Source organism: Dromaius novaehollandiae, chromosome 6 (genome assembly GCF_036370855.1).
Source record: "Dromaius novaehollandiae isolate bDroNov1 chromosome 6, bDroNov1.hap1, whole genome shotgun sequence".
NCBI classification, from domain to species: Eukaryota; Metazoa; Chordata; class Aves; order Casuariiformes; family Dromaiidae; genus Dromaius; species Dromaius novaehollandiae.
Genome location: NC_088103.1, coordinates 20,771,919 through 20,792,741, shown reverse-complemented (window position 1 = coordinate 20,792,741; position 20,823 = coordinate 20,771,919). Strand labels below are relative to the sequence as shown.

The following is a 20,823-nucleotide window of genomic DNA, read 5'->3' as shown; positions in this document are numbered from 1 at the left end:
AAACCAACGTTTGCTTAATATCAAACCATACCATCACCTTGCACAATAGATCTTGCTTAACAACTTGTATTTCTTCTTGAGGGCTCATAGCAATTATAAATTATTAACCTTGAAAAGACTAATTTGTGTGTCAGGACATTATGCGAATTCCCAGCCAAGGACAACTAAAATTTAAATATAATTCCTCTTAAGAAGGGGAGCCTATAGGACAAGGCCATAATACAAATATGTCATGCTTCTGAGCATGCTAGCACAGTTTCAGTGCTTCTTACCGTGTATGTTAGGCTTTCCCTCACTTTCAGGAATCACATCAGTCTTTTTAAGTTACATAACTACACTCTCTCAAATCTTTTTAAAATTTAGATGTATTACAACTTCATGCATACTATAAAAGTGTATATTATCTATGCTCGATTTCAGTTTTGAAAAATACTGAAGGTCTATGAATGCAGAAATAAAGATGCTTTTTTGGCTGTGAAAGCTGCATGGTTATCCCTAACTTACAGCCATGAAAATATTCCCAACACACCCACAGACACTCTTCAGAGTCCTTATTTATATTAGTGTTCTTCCTACCCCTCACTGGTAACTGCGCAGGCCTAGTGTCAAGCAGGAGCAGAGAGAGATTAAGTACAGTGTGAAATAATGTCTCTGTCCTCCTCTGTTTCGGCTGCTGGTGGCAGCAGTGCAATGAGGGACCTTCCCAGGGAAGCAAGACTCCCAGATGCATCCAGTTCATCCTGTGAACTCTGCTGCCCACCTGCAGCACTGCACCAGATCAGCACAGAGGCTGCAATTCAAGTGCCACAAAAACTTGACCTATGCTTCAGAACACCTGCGTTTGTTAAATGCCCTTTGGGAATAATATGCTTTTCTGGACTTATTTTTTTCATACAAATATACATGTGTACATATATAAGTACACAAAAATACATGTATACCTATATATATATACATATATGTATGTGTGTGTTTATGCTGATGGTTTTTATGCTCCTCATCACCCATGAAGGAGTTCACTGTTTTGAACACTAAATTTGGTTTGGAACACTAAATTTGAGGCTTAACAAAACTGATTGTATTTTTGGCTCCTGTGTCTACAACTAACAATAAACATAGCTCAAAAGACAGAACATCCCTTTCTCACATAAGCTAAATAATGGTTAAAATTCCTTAATGTCTACACCTTCATTTGGAAATCCCTTTCTCAAGAAAAAAAGCATTATTTCTTCATATACATGTCTGCATCACACCTTCTAGCCCCTTCTAAAAAAATATCTTACATAAAAGAAAGCAAGCTTACCCACCACACTAAGATAATATATGATAGAGATACATAAATATTAGGAAAATATTAGTGATACTACCACAGAGAAAATAAGAAGCTACAACGGAATGGTTGCTGTCTTCACAGTGTATCTGAAAGGTACCAAAAACCAATTATACCTTCTGAGAGAGGAGGAATATTGCTGCTGGAAAAGTATTGCTGTGTCCCTCTGCTTCATTAACATGTCAATCTGCTTCTGAAGACGTCTATTCTCCTCCTCAGCCTGTTCCAGTCGGCTAAGATCTGTATTGTGACTTGCTATCTTCTCATTGTACCGTTTCCTTAAGGCATCGTAGTCCTTCTTCACACCCTCTAGCTTGTCCATTGCTGTATCATAGAGTTTATTTAATATCTCTGATGACCCGTTTTGCTTCATAACCTTAAAAAAAAGACCTGTGATAAATCTCAGATGTAAAAATACGAATACGTCTTTTCACCACTTATGAAGGTGTATGAAAATCATTTGAAACTTGCTAGTGTGATAACAACTCACTTGTTTTTTTAAAACTACTCTCTGCTCAGCATCAAAGGAAACCTTTTTTAAATAGTACTACATGAATGTAATGATGAAATCTGTATCTACAAGAATCTCACCTTCAGACTAATAAAACATAATGCCAAGAACTGTATTATTTTATTCAGTCCCTCTGCTGTTACTCATCTGCTGAATGTTAACTAGAAAAAATGGTTTATCACATCTTAAGCTCACAAGTTTATGAAAATCCCTTTAAAGCTAATTCTGCTACCAACGGTTTATTAAATCTACATTTTCTTCAAAGTACTTTGTAGTATTAGCAATAGCTAATAGTTATTTGAAGACCAAGATAACTGTAATTTGGGAAACTACCACGAGGTGGCACTCGTGACAGACTGTCTATATCCTCCGAGAACAACTCAAATAATTCAAAATTTCAAAAGAATAAAAGCCACATGTTTTACACACAGACATATATTTTAATACCCATAAAGATATTTCATCTAAAAGCTACCCACACAGGCTTGTATTTCAAAATCTATAAGCAAAATATTAATAGGAATAGAAAAATCCATTTAAGCATGAATAACGTCTAACCCAAACCTTAGCTTCAAACTAATTTCCATTTACACAAGAATATTGTTGCAAATAAAAATGATAAATGACCAGCCATGGCAACAGAAAGTCCTAGGGAACTTCAGTGAATCCAGTTGTTCTCCCCTCTCAAGAGGCTAAAAACTATGCCCAAAATGAGGCTTTGCCCACCCCACCCCCTTTTTTTTAAAGTATGCTCATTTTTTATGTTTTAGTTCTTTTAGTGAAATTTGGACTTGATGGAGTGGTGGGAACAAGAGGATTCAATATACAGCAGTGCCAGAAATACACAGTCTTAATGTTACACTACAAAGCGTAATTACTCTTACATTGCACATAGCTATGTCCCTAGCAATCTGAAAAAGAAAAAAAAAGATTAGAAAGCTGGAAGATAACGAAAGGACAAAAAAATGCAAGCACTACAGAAAGATGAAACAAAATGCATAGCAGCTCCCACCCACAGATCAAACAAACTTCAACTACCAAGAGTGTTTTTTTCAGCCATCTACTGCAGAGGTGTGATGGCACAGATTCAATACATAGCCTCAAAAGTGAAAAGAAATTGTAAATTGTCTTCCCTGCCATACATGTTTACATACCATCTTATGGACAGTTTCAGGTATCACTGCTCCTCATCTTCTTTTGTTTCTTATATTCAGTCTAAGCATCTGTTCCTGAACACAGAAGAGCCTGGATGCCTGCAGACCAAAAGGAGCTGCCACTACTCAGAGACTGCCAGCTTCTGCACACTACTCACTGCCCACTGTTAGCAGGTAAGGACCAACTTACTATCAGAAAACCACTTCTCTACATCGGCAAAACAAGAGAAACAAAGTTCTTCAACCTGACACTCGTCTTCCGATGTGCAGTGAGCTATTGCACATGCAGTAGTCCTGGATCAAGGCTGCCCTTCGGCAAGACTCTCATAGGCATGACTAACTTCACGTACACTCACAGCTCATCAGCTTCAGGAGGATAACCTGCACACAGGGCTGGACATATTTACACCATCATGCTGCTCTGAGCCATTTCAGATAAGCGGTTAAGTGTGTGCTGATGTCTTTTCTTATTCAAGAACATACTGCTTTTCTGTGTGATAAACTGTAAGCGCATGTAAAGTGTATGTGTCAATTTATACCTGCTCAAGAGTGTTCTTTTCCTGAAGACTGCTCCCCAAAGCACACTGAAAACACGTTTGAGAACTGAGTATTTGAGAACACAGGAGAAACAAACCACTTCACACTGTTTAAAGCATATGTGTCTTTTTGCTGAAGACACATTAAATAATTAAAGGAAAGAAAAGAAAAAAGGCCAAGCATACAAGAAATTGCATGGAGTTTAACAAATCTCTGCTAACAGAGATTTGATAGAGCAAAAAAGAAAGAAATGCCATAAACAGGAAGCACTGCAATAAGGAAGGTCTCCCATCCAAAGTCCCAATCTGAGAGAAAGTAAATAGTCCCAGCCAGAGCAAAGGGGACAGCCATGGCAACAAGGAACTTCATACGCGAGCAGCAGGAACTTAAGCTGCTCAGCTGCTGCACAGCAAATCAATGGCAATCCCAGACTGTAAGAGCAACTTGATCACTAGTTTTTGCTCTCTGAGGTTACTGAGATGCTGCATTTTACTGCTGCCCGACACTGAAACAACATGTCAGAGGGATCAACAGAGTTAGACTAATTCAGATGAGAAGTGACACAGACAAGACGAGGCTCTTGGCATCCCTTCAAGACAACATGATTCACTTTGACATGCTGAGAAAAGGAGTTATACAAGTTTCTCACCGAGAATTACGCACACAATTTTCCTTAAAAATGTAATCATGAAGTTCACATGAGACTAAATTTCTTTAAATAAACACTTAAAACGATGCTTTAACCTCCTTTTATACTGCCAAATAATTTCTAACTTCAAGATAGACCATGGAAACACAACGGCCTTCTCTGTTGGGTTTTACATCTCTGCAGTGCAGAGCGAGTGAGAAACCGAGGCACAGAACAGCTAAGCTATTTACCCAGGTTTAAACAACAAACCATTTGGGCTACACAAACTTCTGAACCAAGTCATTAAACCATTTCATAGCAGAACTCTCCAGACAACAACGTCCGAGGCAGGAATCAAGAGGAAATCCAAACCTCAATTTCTTTCTGCATTCGCACCAAGAAAATTCCTAAACCACCATTCAGCACATAAAGGTTGCTCTGACCTTTGCCCCTCCTACCCTAGTAAATAATTATTTTTGTTTGCATAGGCTTTGCTTCTAAAGCCTAATGTTTGACTTGAAAGTTTGCCTCGTGAATCAGCCTACACACAGTTAACCGAGATGCTCTGTTTAGCCATTCCCCACGTCACTGTAACTATCCCAACTAAACGATCAAACTTCCCGTAAGTCAGTCACAGACCTGATCACCAATTGCTCCTTACTATTTCTCTTGCCCTTCTTTCTTCAGTCTGTGTGAACCAAACAACCTTGGTGTTGAGACAGCCTGTTGCATACAGTTTTGAAATGGCCACTTCTTTCAGTCCTGAAAAGCTTGCTTTTTTGTGTTTCAAGTTTGAAAACATTACTCAACCTATAGCTTTGTTCTGACTGAATAGTGTCTGTAAACCTAAATAACCAAACTGAGTTCAATCATTCCCCTAACCTTTAAGGTGACACTAGAATAAAGAACAACCTGTCACACTTTTTTCCTGTGACACTTTCAAAGAACAAACATAGCCTGGACTTCTTGTCCGTTCAAAGCTACTCCTGCCCCATGCAATACCTTAAGATGTAGAGATAAAGGTCTTCTTTTTAATCACTTCACAACTTTAAACCAGATTTTTGATGCCACTCCATGCACCTCCTTGGATTTTTACTCACGCATATATACCCACTTAAAAAAATCATGCCATATACTATCTTCATTTGCACAGGGTCTTTTTTTTTTTTTCGTCCTTGCAGTAAAATTTCTGCTAGACACAAAAGATCAATTCATATCCAAGATCTAGTCTTCTCCCCTTAAAAACTTACGGCACACGTTTTAGAATCAGCAAGACACAAAAGGCAAGAATGCTATACTTTTAATTTTATTCGCTTATTTATCAAAACATGAATTGTCATTTTCTAGGTGATAAACGTGTGCCTGTTTTCTCAAAGTTGTCATTCGCAAAGGAATAAATAAGGAAATTTAAGTTAAAAAGAAATGAAAGGCTTCATCCAGATATGGAAAAACCTTTAAATTCTCTAAAAACAACTCATGGTTTCTCCTAGCACTTACACCCCAAACTGTAGCTTACCTGCTGTTGCTGACTACGTAGGTCCGTTATCTCTTTCTGATCCTCATCATGAAGTCTTTTCATTTCCTCACACGACTGCTGGAGATGATTATGTTCACGCACCAACTGCGTGTTTTTCCTCTTCAAGGTATCCATGTCCTCCTTCAGCTGGGACTGGTCGCTCAGCAGCCGACTGTGCAACGTACTGTCGTGACAGACAAAAAAAATGCTCTTGGAGGCACGCTTTCTTGAGGCCAAGGTACTAACTTACGTTAAGTGAAAGTTTACCATCAAGCAAACAGGTCACACTAACTCATTTCTTCAAATTTGAGTATTTCCAGCACCAGAAAAAAACAGAGAAGAGCAGGAATATAAATAAGAAATTTCAACTGAAACTACATGGTATCCTTATACAGCATTAAAAGAGATAATGGATTTATGCAAAACAGAAACATCCCACCAATGCCATTTCACAGCCATTGAAAAAGCAAGCAGATACACATGGATGGTATAGCATGAGCACAGTAAGATCCTGCAGATAATAGTAACTATACTATTAGATTATGTCCACTTTCTCTTGGGCTTCTTGTCCAACCAGCAGCTAACCTAACATAGATGAAATCTGGAAAAATCTCTTGCTTTTTCTATTGCTAAAGGGGGAAAAAAAAAAAAAAACACCACACCACACACACTGTGCTTTGATTACACTCAGGCAGGTTTAAAAAAAAAATTTAAGTTATTCCAACCTAATTACTCATGCCATAACTGTTGAAAGAAACGTACTCTCGCTTAAACAACTGACAGTCACATGATAACATTAACATTCAAAATATAATTCATATAATTCAAATTATAGCAGCCCAAACAAAGCAGATCACTGCTGAAAAAGAGCAAGAGTTAAATCAAAAGTACTTTACTATGGCAGATTAAATAAAATGACAAGTTGATACTGTCAAGCTTTTTCTGTTGAAATGGGCTGACTCAAACTGAACTCTCACACATGCTGGTAAAGTGTTTAAAGTTCACATTAAAAAAGAAAAAAGGCAAAACTAGAAGCAATGTACAGAACCAATTTATGTTTTAAGAATATCTGGTAAACTGGCTAAAATACACTTTGTACTCCCTCCTTGTGAAGTGAAATACCAGCATTTCCTGCGCAGAATGACCCAAGGGGCTTACAGAAATCTTCCTTAAAATTAGGGCAACAACCTGCTAAAAAATTAAGCCTTTGACAAATTACATTCATGAGATTAAGTACACACAATCTTTACATGTAGGTTACTAATCTGTTATACAGATTTTGTTGGAAATCACAGATTCTTTGGAAAGGCAATAATCCCCCGTCCCCTAAGCAGTTCTTGGGTTTCCAAGAATTACTGCAAGGAGAGGGGCAAGGGAGAACCATTTTAAAAGCACGTTGTAGTAGCTTCTTTTCTTTACCCTGAGAATTAATCACAGGACAAACAAGAATGTTATGCACAGATTTCAACATGTTGTCACATTCGGGGCATCTAAAACGCAAGAGTGAGCTTTGGCCTCCCTAAAGTTTTAAGTAGGAACTTGACTGACCTAAGTCTCAGTAAATAAGTCGTTACAGTGAAAAGAACAGCACTACCTCTGAATCAATTAAAATATGCTACATTTTCTTCTGACCAGATAATCTTGGTCTGTACCAAAGGTAAACACAAAGGCTTGTAATTTCATGTCTGCATCACTTTGTGGAAGATTAAACTGTTAGTCTCTATGGAATACTCCTATATACTTAGAATACTTCAACCAACCATTCTGTTTTTCAAAACTCAGAATGTTTTTCCTACCATGAGAAGGTAAATCCTTCTATACTATCATGAAAATACTGAAATAAACAGTAGATAACAGTATGATTTCAGAAAGTACAGAACTCCTAAATAAGACGAGCTAAACAGCTATCTTTTAGGATAAAGAATACAAAAGTCTGGCATTAGCATTAGATAAACATAGATAATTCACCTTTGAAAAAATCCTTCTACAAAGTACTGAACACTACTGGCTTTGCACAGAGTTCACTAGCAGGTAAGAGTACTTGAAATACTAGTAAGGCGTATTGTGCCCAATATTTCACAGAACAGTTAAAATTCAGGCAAGAAGCAAACTTTCAGAGAAAAAATGCTAAACAATAAACAGAAATGAGTACAATAGTAGCCACTGATTTAGAGGACAATACAGAGGAAAAACCCTTAAATGAGACGAGGTAGATGAATAAAGCTCTTTGCAAAGAAGCCACACAACTTGCTAGATTTATACCTATTGACAACCTTTAATACTATTTGCAGGTTTTGCAAGAACTTAAGAGTTATTGTGCAAAGGAAACAATACCTATCTTTAAAATGTTTGAAGAGTTGTGGGTCAAAGTTACAACGTAAGAACTAGTAGCTGTCAATGAAAACAAACGCTGTCATTAAATACTAGTCCTACTTTATATACTGTAGATTTAAACATCCTTAAACCCAGTATTATCTGCATTTTGATCTCTGATCTGTTTTCCTTTCAAGTGAATAAAATGTGTTCCTTCCTGCATCAACAACAGATTTTGAAACAGAAATATATGCTAGAAATATTCAACAACTCCTTATTTTATTGCATCTCCATAAATGCTTACTACTGGTCTAAGCCTGTGTTAAAACTTACAGGAGTCAGTTTGACAGATACCAAAACCTAAAAAAACCCCATAATTTTTCTCCTTCAGATTACATTCTGCTCTCGATCTTATGAGAAGACTTCTGGATCTCACTATTAAGTCGATGACTAGGCTTTCCTTCTCAGGAATTCCTATCTCAGATTCTTCAAAACAATTTATACTTTATCCCTTATAATAGACTAGAAACCTTATCTAATGCATTCATCTCAAAATTAAAGAGGAAAAACAGATTAAAAAAAAAAGAACAAAGAAAAACGAGTTACCTCATTCTAACACCTTATGACCTAGCAGAGACCAGTAAGCTCTTACCTTTTATGGCTTTATTTGTACTTACTGATAAAAATCTGCCTCTTTCGCTGCTTCCTCACACCTTTTCAGTGTCTTAGTATGTTGATTCTGCAGAGACTGCAGGTCTGACATGGCCTTCATGCACTGGATTTTCAATCTTTCATAATCATGATTTGGTTTTGGACTTGGTCTGGCATAGAAGAAGAATACAAAGTCACATCTCAGTTACTAAAGAGAAAGAAGGGACTGTGAAATTACTGTCCAATAAATGATTGGTATTACACAACTCTTGATACTTAGACTATATTATGCTTTAAGTACTGAACACTTGACATGATGCAACCACAAATAAGGATTCCTGATTTTAACTTCCATCAATTTTATACCGAGACATAACATCTTGTCCAACACTAACACGCTCTATATTGTACTTTGAATCCACATACCTCCCTTTTGAGCAGCAGTATTATCACAGACCAGAACTGTCACTTAAAACAAGAACGAGTCGATCGTAGTTCATTATGCTTTTCTGCATAAGCATGTCAAAACTTTCAAAGAGAAAGCATAGCACTGCAGTGTGAGTGGGGCTGAAAAGAGGCTGCCAAAGTAAAGCAGGGACTGCCTGGAGCCCTGGGCTGGGAAAAAAATTGTGTCTAGGCAACTGGAGACGTTGTCTACAGCTCCCTAGGAAAATCAGGGTTAGGATTAGGGTTAAGAGAAAGAATTTCAGTGTGACATCAAATGCATGCATCTGTGCCACTGGAATTTGACTACTTTTGACCAAAAGTCGTATCACTAAATGAAGTATTATTATCTTATTTTTAACTACTATGAATAAATGAGAAAACATTTCAGGATCTACTACACATTTCCATACAATTTTCCAAATTTTGTTCAGATAAAATATTCATTTATAGGAATTTCCAATACAATATGTAATGATTCATTCTAGTAATGAATTTTTAGTAAGCTGGACAAAGTGAAAGCCGAAGTCAGTCAAAAGATACTAAAAAATTTCAATTAAAAATCTATCAGAGACACATGGGGGTGGGGAGAATCCTCTAAAATAATCCATGTCGTCTGGCAACTGACCAACATAGTTTATGCCTAGAATGTGTATCTGTTTTACACAATCTTGTTTTTTTAAAATCATAAATCATGTTAGAAACCAAATAAACTAACAGGATTATGCCTTCTTGTTTGGAAGCATTAAACTTCTACAGGGTCTCTAAACTGAACTCTTTGTTCTTCCTCTACACAGTCACATTTTTGCACCACTAAACTTTCTAGTTTCACAATGATTTCATATGTCATTTCCTGGGTCTTTTACATTCCTATAAGCATCTCATATGTCAAATTTGCTCTGTTGCCACATATATCATCCTTTCTCCCTCTTCTTCTCATCTCACTCTCTTCCAAATAGCTTCACTGTAAGCTCAGCCTGAAAAGTAATCAGTTGTCTTTGCTTCATACCTGAAGAGCCACACAGATTCTGGGACTGAAATTCAGCTGGCAATTGAGTTGACAAGGGAGAATGGACACAGTTTAGCACAGCTGCAGTGCTGAGAGTTGTGAAAAAACAAAAAACGCACCAATCATGACTGATTCACAGTCTCTTAAGGAGTTTATGTACAACATGAAGGTGCTTTTTAGCAACCCAGTTGCATTTGGGTTGCTGGGTAGAACAGCCTTTCATTGTAATTCCTCTTTCCCTGCCTCCTCCACAGGGAAGTACTCCTGGCAAAAACAAAACCAGAAAGCCTTTCCTTGACTGACAATTAACAACCAATTAAAAGCCAAATTCATACAAAATAACTGAACGTTCCTGTCAGATCTTCAGTGATCTTCATGATTTTCTAATTCACTGTCCATTTAGGGATGCCAAAAGAAGTAGTACTGTGCTCATACAGTTATACAGAAATATTAGTGTTACTACTGCGCTAATAATCTTCTTTCTAAAATATAATCCTAGTAAGCATAAGTAAAACTCAATTAACAAATGTTCACACCCTTGACAGAAGTACTAAGAACCTAAGTATTGATTTAAATGAGACTTTAGGATGAAGATATTGAAAGCAGACACCATCTGTCCAACACAGTCATTAAAATGACAGCATTAATTCAAGCACAATTTAAATCTCTGGGAATGCATTAGGCTTATTGACTCCTATTAACACATGCTCATATTAAGCTTGTAATCAGGAATTCACACTCCTGCAGAATATTCCAGTGTGTGCAATTCAACCACGGGATAACTAAGAAGTCATTCTCAAAGCTACAGTGAGTGTTTTCACACCATGATGTGTATACTTCACACACTGCTGAAGTTGTTCTGCAGAATCCTATAGACACAGAGGTACCACGTAAGTGAATACACATTAGTCTACCTACGCAGTGATGAGCGAACTACAACGACACCAGCAACATCCTGCATTCTAGCTTAGCTACATTGGGAAGAAAAAGAAAAACCCATCTGCATAGCTAAGGCCCTATGTCCTGCCCCGCTGTTCCAAGGGTTTGCGACTCAGCAAGAAGAATGGGGGAGACGGCCAGAAGGAACTACGTCCTTGGTCACAAGTCATAAATTAAACTGTTGCAACAAAGCAATCCATTCAAAACCATGCAGTGGCCGACTCTAGTTCAAATAGGAGCACCACAATTTAATGCTGAGGAGGCTTCACAGAATACAGAAAACTATTATTTTAGTAGAGGTGTTTGTTACTGCTTTAGAAGCACTGCTGCAAGTAATGTACAAAATTTAAAATGCTAGGGTCGAAGATCCAACTACTCTTCTGATATTCATAAAAGAGCTCTGAAAATCCTTTGTATTCCAGTGGAATTAGCCTAAGTCAGGACCATATTGTGATTGACATTTAGACATATTCTATAACAACAAAAGCTAATGCCAATAGCCGATCCAACTTTCCTGTGGGCAATGCCTTACCAACAGCTTGAAAATATTTTCATTCACTACGTCAAGTCCATGAAAAATAAGTTACAGATTACACATAAAGCAGCCTCTTCTCAAAGCCAGCTTGCAAGTCTTTTTGTATTTCAGTTCTCTAAGGAAAACATATTAAGTAGCAGAATAGCAGTTTTAAATGCATAAAGCGCACCCAGAGCATGTGAAATGATTTGGTCAAATCTTTGCTGAACCACGTGCGCACGCACACAGTCACTGTCAAGTGACCCAGGCATCGCATGAGCAATCCCACTGCCGCGCAGCAGAATGACACATGTTCATCTGATTCAGCACATCACAATCCACCCCTGCGGCTCCGCTTCCAGTGCGCAGCGGTTAGTCAATGTTTGCTTTAGAAAGCAGCCCTCAGTTTTGCAACTGGCACTCTTCACAGCCAGCACAGCCCAGCCTACGAACGTGTTGTGAGCTGTAGCTGTTTTGAAGCACCCCATCATGACGTGTCAAGATTTGTCTCTACACCACCTGCCCTGGGCACAGCCACTGTTATAAAGTGGCATACACGGATAAGAAAGCAACAGCCCTTCCTGGGCTGTAAAAATCACCATGGTCTTGCAGATTTCACTGTTCAGAGTAACAGTTTGCAGTGTCTGGGCTTTGACTCCTGCGAGGTTCAAGATTAGTTTTACATGAGGAAACGCTGCAAGAAGTAATGTAAAAAATATTAGTGAGTTTTGGCAAACCACAGGTGTGTATGTAGATGGGAGTAGTAGTTTCTTCTTTAGTAAAGGGGAAAAAAAAAATTCAACGAATGATCTCCATTCCTTTTCCCACTCTTCAATTATTTAATTGTTTGGAAGGCAGCATCCTCCATCTAACAAACTTTAAGCACTGTCCAAACACAGTGTTTACTCTCATGAGTTCTTAAAGCTGTTTTCCACCAGAATGTATATATCCTACATTTGCAACAGAAGATTGATTTGACAATCAAAGAGAAAACTGGGGCAATCTAGAGAACAGCCCATCAGAACTTTATTAATAATATCCTGGATTATAAAGAAAACTATTTTAAGCTATAAAATCCTTAATTCCTAAGCTCCGACTTCAAACAAGTTGTCCGTCTGTGTAAGAAGTAACTGAAAGCTATGTAGAAGGTGTTGACATTTGACATCCTTTTCCTCTCCTGTCCCACAACACTGAGAGCTTAGGAGAGAGCACAAAGCCCCCAACACTCATAAAACAACCCTCACAACAACTCTCAGAAAAAGAGGCAGGATGGTTAACTAAGGAGTGTACACGTAAGACAGATTCTCTCAATTCTAGTTCACTGGTTCAAACCTTCACTTCATCTTGTAGGGACAAGAAGTTCAATTAATCATCTAATTACATACAGACAGAGCCTATGAAGTACCAGATAAAAACAGCAACAAATAGGGACCATAACAGTTCAAAGCAGCTAAGCATTATGGCAATGCCCCCCAGGAAATCTGTGCTTCGCTCTTATTTCAGACTCAGCGACAACAAGACAGTTTATTTCAGGGTTCAGAAAACAATCTCTTACATGTGCTTACTGGCAGATAAAAAAATACTCGCTCAGTACACCAAAAATCATGTTCACGTAACCAAATCTTCAGTTCTCAAAAATAAATAAGTCTCCTACCCAAAAAATCTCTTATCAACAGTTAACTCATACCCTCCCTTAATACTATATTCCTTGTAACCAATCTTCCCTCAAAATGCAATGGACTGTGTAAGGCTATTCGACATTAATTGACTTTGAACGGTACTATTTTAATTTGTCAGTGCGCATTACCTCTCAGCAGTTGGGAGCTCCTTTTTCCCCAATACATTAGTGACAAACAGTACCCCAATAAAAAAATATCAGAAAGCCAGTCTCCTAAAAACTCTTTATTCCCCTTTGCAGGATTCCATACTTGGCTTTCAGGACCACACGATATGGTTGAGATTCTTCTCTCCCAGTTTCTGTCCTCTGACCAAGTGTTCAGAGCTACATCTCTTTTGTCTCGCTTGCTTTCTAAACAGCAAATGCTTCAGCCGCCGTCTTCCTTCTCCTCTCTTAACATAATCCACAAGACCTCAGCAACTTACTTCTTTGCTTCTCTCAAGATAGAAACAGCTCTCAGCCCTACAAGGTCCATTTGATAAAATAATCCCAATATAAGCAAATTTGTTTTTCCTCCAAGTCCCCATTTATCTACACATACCAGAAATCTTTAGGTAGAAGGGGAGAGCCGAGCCCTACTTCATTTCCCTCACTCCTCCCGCAACCTTGCTGGAGAAAGTAGGAATACGCATTCAACAGGCAGCTCTGAAACCTGGAGAAGATGACCTACATACACATCACCAGGATGCATTTACTTTAACAAGCACCATAAATACACTGCAATAATCATGTTACTTCATGGGCAAGTGGGAGTCAAGACACTTGCAAACATTACTGAAGACTGAATTCAAGTATGTTTCCTTTATTTATTTTTTACCTGCAGTCATCAAAAGTTGATCCAGGAGATGAAAGTGCAAGTCGCTTGCGCAGCTCATCTCTCTCACGGGTTACCTGGCGGAGCTGAAATAATATCGTCTCCAGCTTCTCAGTCATTTGTCTTGTGTCTGTTACAGGTGGTGGTGATGATGCTTTACCAGTCGTACCTGACAAGGAGAGAAATAACTGGCTGTCAAATAACTCCTCACAAGAACAATACATCTTCGCTAAAGTAGTCAAGACTAATGATAAAAAAATCCTATACTTTTGGTTGCAGAATCCTATTCAAAAACAAATAAGCCATGGAAGATTTCATCAGTGAGCTGACAAAAGAGCAATTCCAATTCAGAGAGCCTCTGCATTAGAAGAAAGGCTGTATCTGTCTTGCAAGTTAAGTTTGCATGAGTAGGGTCCTTCCTTCCTTCCTTGCCTGCTTACAATTTACCATCAAATGAACAGCTGACAAACAATGCAAAGCAAGGACCATGATGGTGACAGAGAAGGCACGGGTACAAGTTATATACCTATGGAGAAGCATGTTCCCCTCCCTACAAGTTATGTACCTATGCAGAAGCAAATTTCACCTGCAGCCGCTTACACCAGTGGCAGCAGAGAAACTCCTATAGCACAGCAGGCTCTTTTCCTGTTCCTTTACCTGGCAGCACAGACATTATTTTGCAATATGCTACTGTGCTACTGCTTGTTTTTTAAAAAATGAATTTAGTTAGCATCCAAAAAGCCCTAAAAATAAAATAAAAAACCCACACAATGTCTCAGCTGCCAGGAAAAGTCCATGATCAAATATCACAGAAAAAGAAAACTTAAGAAGCTAAATTTGACTTATTATCTTTGAATTTCAAGGAAAAGACAGAACATAGGACACAGCAAATCTACACTTTCACGCGTCACAACTTATCAGTCCAGTATGTAAAGTTAAACATTTGACTCATCAACAATTCATAGGAAGTGTTTCATTTTTTAACATCTTTGGCTAAAATGAATACAATCACAATCACTGCAACTGGACTAACCAGCAACAGACTGACAGTCATATGTTAAAGAGTTTCATGGGATTTTATAATTCTCAGAGTTTTTTTGTTTTGAACATCAGAGATGAATGATGACACATACTGTCTTCTCAGACAGCTATACAAAGAGGTCATCTTCCACCTGAGAGAGGACAGTCTGGAGTATTATGTTTCACAACATGCTGACAATTATTTCAGCTGTAATTTTAGTTCTGCCAGTGGAATATCAGGTTCTAACCCTAGATGTGAGAGCAAAAGAGGTCACAGATGTGGCAGTTAAAGGTTTGATCTATATAGGAGTTCACAACTTTCTACCCAGGAGAGAAATTCTAGAAATATTTTCTCTAATTATTGTATTTAATGAAATCGTAGAAATTGCTTTTACTACTTTTTTTTTAATGGGAAATGTAAAATAATGTTCTCTCATCATTGATTTTTCAAAGACAAGGAATTTTTAAAAAAAGTTATTTCATCAGATCAAGTGCTAATAAATTGCAAGGATTGGCTTTTCATCTCCAAACCCAAATCAGAAAAGTATGAAGTGCTTGCAGTACACAAAACCTCCAACTTAAGTAAAACTACCCGTGCTTAAAAGTTTCCACACCAAAATAACTTCTGGGTCAGGGCTAACATTTATTTGTATAGCATCTAGCATAATAGGATTCCTGTTCTTACTGCCTTCAGCTGATACTGTAATTCTGTAATAAGGATTTCTGAGCACAGACAGTTCTTTTGATCTAACTATTGCAAAACAACGCATGTAAATGCTACAAGAGCAAGCTGAAGAAATCAAGAATTACAGAAACAGCCTGCATTCTGCAGAAAGACACAGACTCACATCCCTCAAAAGAATTCTCAGTGGGGGCTGTACTGGGGTTTCCTGCTACTACTTTGCACTGTTCTCCTCCTCCATCCAGATGGAGTCTCCTCTTCCCTGAGGACTAAGAATCTCACCACTATTAAAGTCTGGTTATCAAAAAAACAAAACAAAACAAAACAAAAAAAGGGCACTGAATAACTCTATTTCCTAAAACAAGAATCATTCTACATGATTTTTTAAGGGAAGCTTCTTATACAGAAATCAACAACAAAAAAAAACCCCCAAACACACTATCCTAGGCTCATGAAGTAGAAGGAATAAATAGAAAAAAAAAGAAAAAGATTAAAAAAGCCAGAATCCATATTCATTTGGAATAGTTTAGGCACATTAATGAGCAGAATGATTTCAAAATAAGCAAAAGATAAAGGTAGGTAAACTTATCCTCTAATTCAGGTACTGACTGGCTGCACAGTCTTGGGTAAATTCAGTGGCAACCTGCACATCCTCTCCTTTATCATCCTTACAAAGACATCCAAAAGCATTTATCCTTCCTGTCGGGGCTGCTGGCTAGCAAAATGGATGAAGGGGATGTGAGGAGCACAAGAAGGAGCAGCGGATAAATCAGGAAGGCTTGTGTGCTTTACGCCAAGGAAAAAAGAGCATTCGATCAACGGCAGTCCATCACCAGGTATCAGCACTAACCCCAGCAGCAGCCCCGTGGGCAATACCGCTATGCAAGTGCTGCACAAGCAGGCTATGGTTGCCCTGGGAAGCCACAGCACTGTAAAGAGGCAAGAGCTCTACTCCTCCACCTCCTCCTTCCTGGCCTGGACAGCATCCCAGTGACGATCTTCAGGCTAGAAGAATATTTTTGCACACACTCCAGAACTATGCCAAGTAAGACTAGATTGCTTTAAACAAAGTCAGGCTAAGTAGCCTTAGGCAAGAAGCTTTCTTGCCTAATGTGAAGCCATTAATCTCAGAAACTTATTTTTAATTTTCTTACTGTCACTTTTCACAAGTGCTTCAACAAATATCTTCATGCAATGGCATTCTCAGCAGAGTATTGGACCATCAAAAAATTCATTCCTTTTAAGAGTGGTAAAAACACAGATCAATACAATTCAGATATTTCCCCTCTTATCCTTTCAAAAAGTCCAAAACATTTATCTTTGATCAATTTAATAGCAGCCTTACATTTTCCATAACAGTACAAAACATCTTATAATGTTAAGTGAGGTCTGTGGATACTCCAAAGAGACTTCAGTAAACCCCTGGTTCATCAGAAAAATTCAATACTCATTTCCTTTAAAGGGGCTTTTACACCTGACTGCTGAAAGCCTTTCATTTCATCTGACATCCTGATGCAGGACAAGGAAAGCAACCTGTGCTTCCAGCTCTGTACGCTTTTTCCATCTGACTGCGTACTGTACACAACAGTACTTCCTTTCTGCACTTTCACCAAGCAAACTGGTCTTAACACGTACTAGCCTAAAGGCTAAACTTCCATTATCCAAATTATGCTACCTTTCAGCAACTTACCTGCTTTCCCAGACAACCTGGATTTGTCAAAATGCATTTGCTGCATGTCCTGCCAAGTGCAACTTGTTCATCTACTCCTGTAGGCCTTAACTAGTGGGGGGTTTTTTTGTTTTTCTTCTTTAAAAAGATCAGCTCCACATTGGCTCTAGGAAAGCAACAGTACATATGTCACCCTTCTGGCCTACCTCCAACTAAGCTGCAGTCCAATACTGAAACGGCCTTACGGCAACAGTGTGTTGTGTAGGCAAAACAGATTTTGCTGACAACATAGTATGTACATTGGAGTTCCGGGAATGGGTTAACTTTCGGGGGAAAAAAAAAAAAACAAAAAAAACCCCCACCAAGACTTCACAGGATTTCCTTCATACTTCCTATAAAAGAAAAGCATTACAAATGGAAGTTGGGGTAATCATATCTTCCACAATTATAGTTCAAATGCAGAAGTCACAAAGATCCATTATTATAGTACATACTGAATACAATTCTTGATTACTCTAATCATCAATGATTGAAGAGATAACGCTGCCACAGACAAACCATTCCTCAGCTTCATGTCATTTGGGGGAGAAGGGAGCACATATTTCAAAGAAAAAGGTTCAAAAAGTACAAATTTTAAGAAAGGCAGGGCTGAGAAACATGTTAAGCTGATCAGGACATACCATAATAGTGAATCAGCACAATGTTGAGGTGGGAAAACGGGTACGAAGGCATAAACAGCTGCTTTTCAGAAATATGATGAACTTGATCCAAATTCTGATAAGCTCATCACTCCATCAGAAACACACTTACCACACATGAAGGGCAGGCGCAACGAATCCTAAAGGCAATCTGTCATACGCTAACAAAAAGTTTGAAGTTTTACCACAATTTTTTTTCCTAAAGTCATCTTATAAATTTGTGTCATTTCTTACTTGCAAACAAAAGACTATTCAGTGTACAATCAGTCTTTCATTGCTTTCATTCCTTTAAAGAAAAAGTCAATGGGGATGTTTGAAATATTATTTCTTTATGGTCTTGTAAATCATGACAGACACTGTTAGGACTACTCTTGCCAGACAAATTAACAGAGAAGACATACTGCAAATTGTTATCAATAGGATTCCCAGCAACCTCAGGAGGAGAGGGTAGGTAAAGAGTTAGGCCTATTCCAAGATAATGCAGGCTAAAATATTTAATTTCTTTCAATAATTGATGACAAGAGGAACAGGGTTATGTATCAGAAATTACCATACAGATATATTTTTGATTTTTGAATTTGAACCTTTTGAAGAGGTCTTGAAATACTGGAGACCTCAAGGTGGAACTCAGAATTACCACGTAGGTGAAATAAAACAATGCAAACACAGAACAGTAAAGCAAGGAAAGAAAACTGAAAGATGCAATACTGAACAGCAGAGTGTTTCATGTGACAGCAAACATAGCGGGTTAGGAAAGGAGTGAGGATCAGGTAAGGTGGCAGGGCAAAAGCACGTGTAGCACTTCAGTATTGTTTCAGTGCAGGATGTAACAAACCAAACCAACCAGCACATAGAACAAGCTTCAGTATTAAGCTTGAGACTTCCCAAAAAACTAAATGGTGGTGCTGGAAAGATCAACGTGAAAGAAAAACTACAATCAAATACTCAAAAATAGCAACAAAGGGAAAAAAATACCAAATGCGTCAGTTCACAACATCCTTGTAGAACTCTGCTGAGCTAAAACACAACAGAGAACAAATCTGCTACTGTGACCAAGGAAAATACAGCTGGAGCTTCTGGGATTGAGCGGGCAGGAGCTCCCGGGTGGGAAAGATCAAACATGACGTTTGTTGGACCTACAACCTGCACTGTGAGAGCACAACGCAAAGTACCCAGTCCGAACCCAAGCGGGACAACTGCGAGTTCGACCACTCCACGGCGACAGAGAGGCAAGACGCAGCGAACCCCCATTCCCCAGCAAATCCTCCCGCACCCTCTCACCGCACTGCTTCACGGAGCAGCAAGGAAAGAGCTGACACCAAAAGGGTCTCCTGAACCCATAGACCAAAAAGAGGCTTGGGGGGTAGTGAAAGGCACCACGTTCCCAACCTGCCATCAGGAGCATAGGATGGCCCTCACACGCCATTGTCCATTCAAATCAGTATTGACCGAATCTTCAGAAATTTCACCTGTGAGCTGCCAGACATTAATATATAATAGTGCATGAAATGCCAGAGAGTGGTCAGGTATTGATTAGTGGTTCCAAAGTCCGGCATATGCAGAACCCTTAAGATGCCAAGAAATAATTTAAGCTGATCCATTATAGGAAACAAAACAGAACATCCCAAGAACGAGCAAAAAACGCACCCCAAAACCAAACAAAAACAACCCCAATCCCTTCCCTGAGGACTGTATCACTACGTTTTTTTAATATAGGGCACCACACTTTCACTGAATAATTCTTGCACACCTCTGAAGTCACCAAGGTTGAAAAATCAGCGCGCATGAGTACATATCGACATGTAGTCCCCCCTGCCACTGCTGGGAAATGCATGTCATAAAAACAGAGGTCAGTGGGAACACAATAAAGCTATTCAAAGTACTTCTTTAAGAGAAGAGAGCTATTAACAAACATACTGAAAATTAGGCAAAGAAACTAAGGCTCAATCCTAGAACCACCTCCATGATTCATGAATTGGACAGATGAAAGTAGCAGGAGACTGAAATTACTCTGCATCATTTCATCTGTGTCATTTCTGACAACAAAACAGTGTTTATCTTTTACTGCGAGAATATCATAAACTACACCTGCAACTGAGCACTTCCCAAGAATAGTGAAAAAAATTACTTTGTTACACAGCTGCAGAAAGTGTGAGGCAATAAAGTGAAATCACAGCGATACAAAAGGACAGTTGTCAAAATGGCTAACATGAATCTTGAAAACAGTGAAGGCAAGACTAGACATTGTTGGTGAGGAAACATCTGACTGGGGGAAGGGGTGATGTTTGCTTTGGGGCAAGTATAAAGGGCCCCAGATTAAGTAGCTTGAACTGCAACTAGTGAAAAACCGTACCTTTCTGTAAATAGCCTGTCAGGCTGAGAAGCTAACAAAGTGTTAAGTAAGGAAACACTGTTGGTTAAAGTCCAAGTTGGACAAGCTTAGTGGGGACAGATACACAACTACCTGACGGCTGCAAGGAAAAGTCATGAAGTTACAGTGCCAGTGACGGGTTTTGTTACAGACTGGAACGTAAATTCCCCTAAGAAAAGTTAGTACAGTGATACAAAGAGTGAAGAGAAAGAAAAGGCACTTATGACTAAAGGAATGATACCACTTGCAAAGAATTGAAAAGCTGGAGTAGTAACTGTGTTAGAAGTCAAAGGATAACGGCAACAGCAATATATGATGTGGAACAAAGGGGACGTAAGACTGACA

At 38.6% G+C, this 20,823-nt stretch overlaps 1 protein-coding gene across 2 annotated transcripts in view; it reads right to left on the bottom strand.

The window, feature by feature from the left end:
• DLG5 (discs large MAGUK scaffold protein 5) overlaps positions 1-20,823 on the bottom strand; it is a 120,080-nt gene that overhangs the window by 43,940 nt on the left and 55,317 nt on the right. For both annotated transcript variants that reach the window (XM_026116730.2, XM_064513824.1), the window contains 4 exons: positions 14,042-14,207; positions 8,667-8,810; positions 5,677-5,860; positions 1,447-1,706 (listed from right to left, as the gene is read on the bottom strand). In XM_026116730.2, coding sequence (XP_025972515.2) covers positions 1,447-1,706; positions 5,677-5,860; positions 8,667-8,810; positions 14,042-14,207 — 754 coding nt within the window. The remainder of the gene's footprint in view (positions 1-1,446; positions 1,707-5,676; positions 5,861-8,666; positions 8,811-14,041; positions 14,208-20,823) is intronic.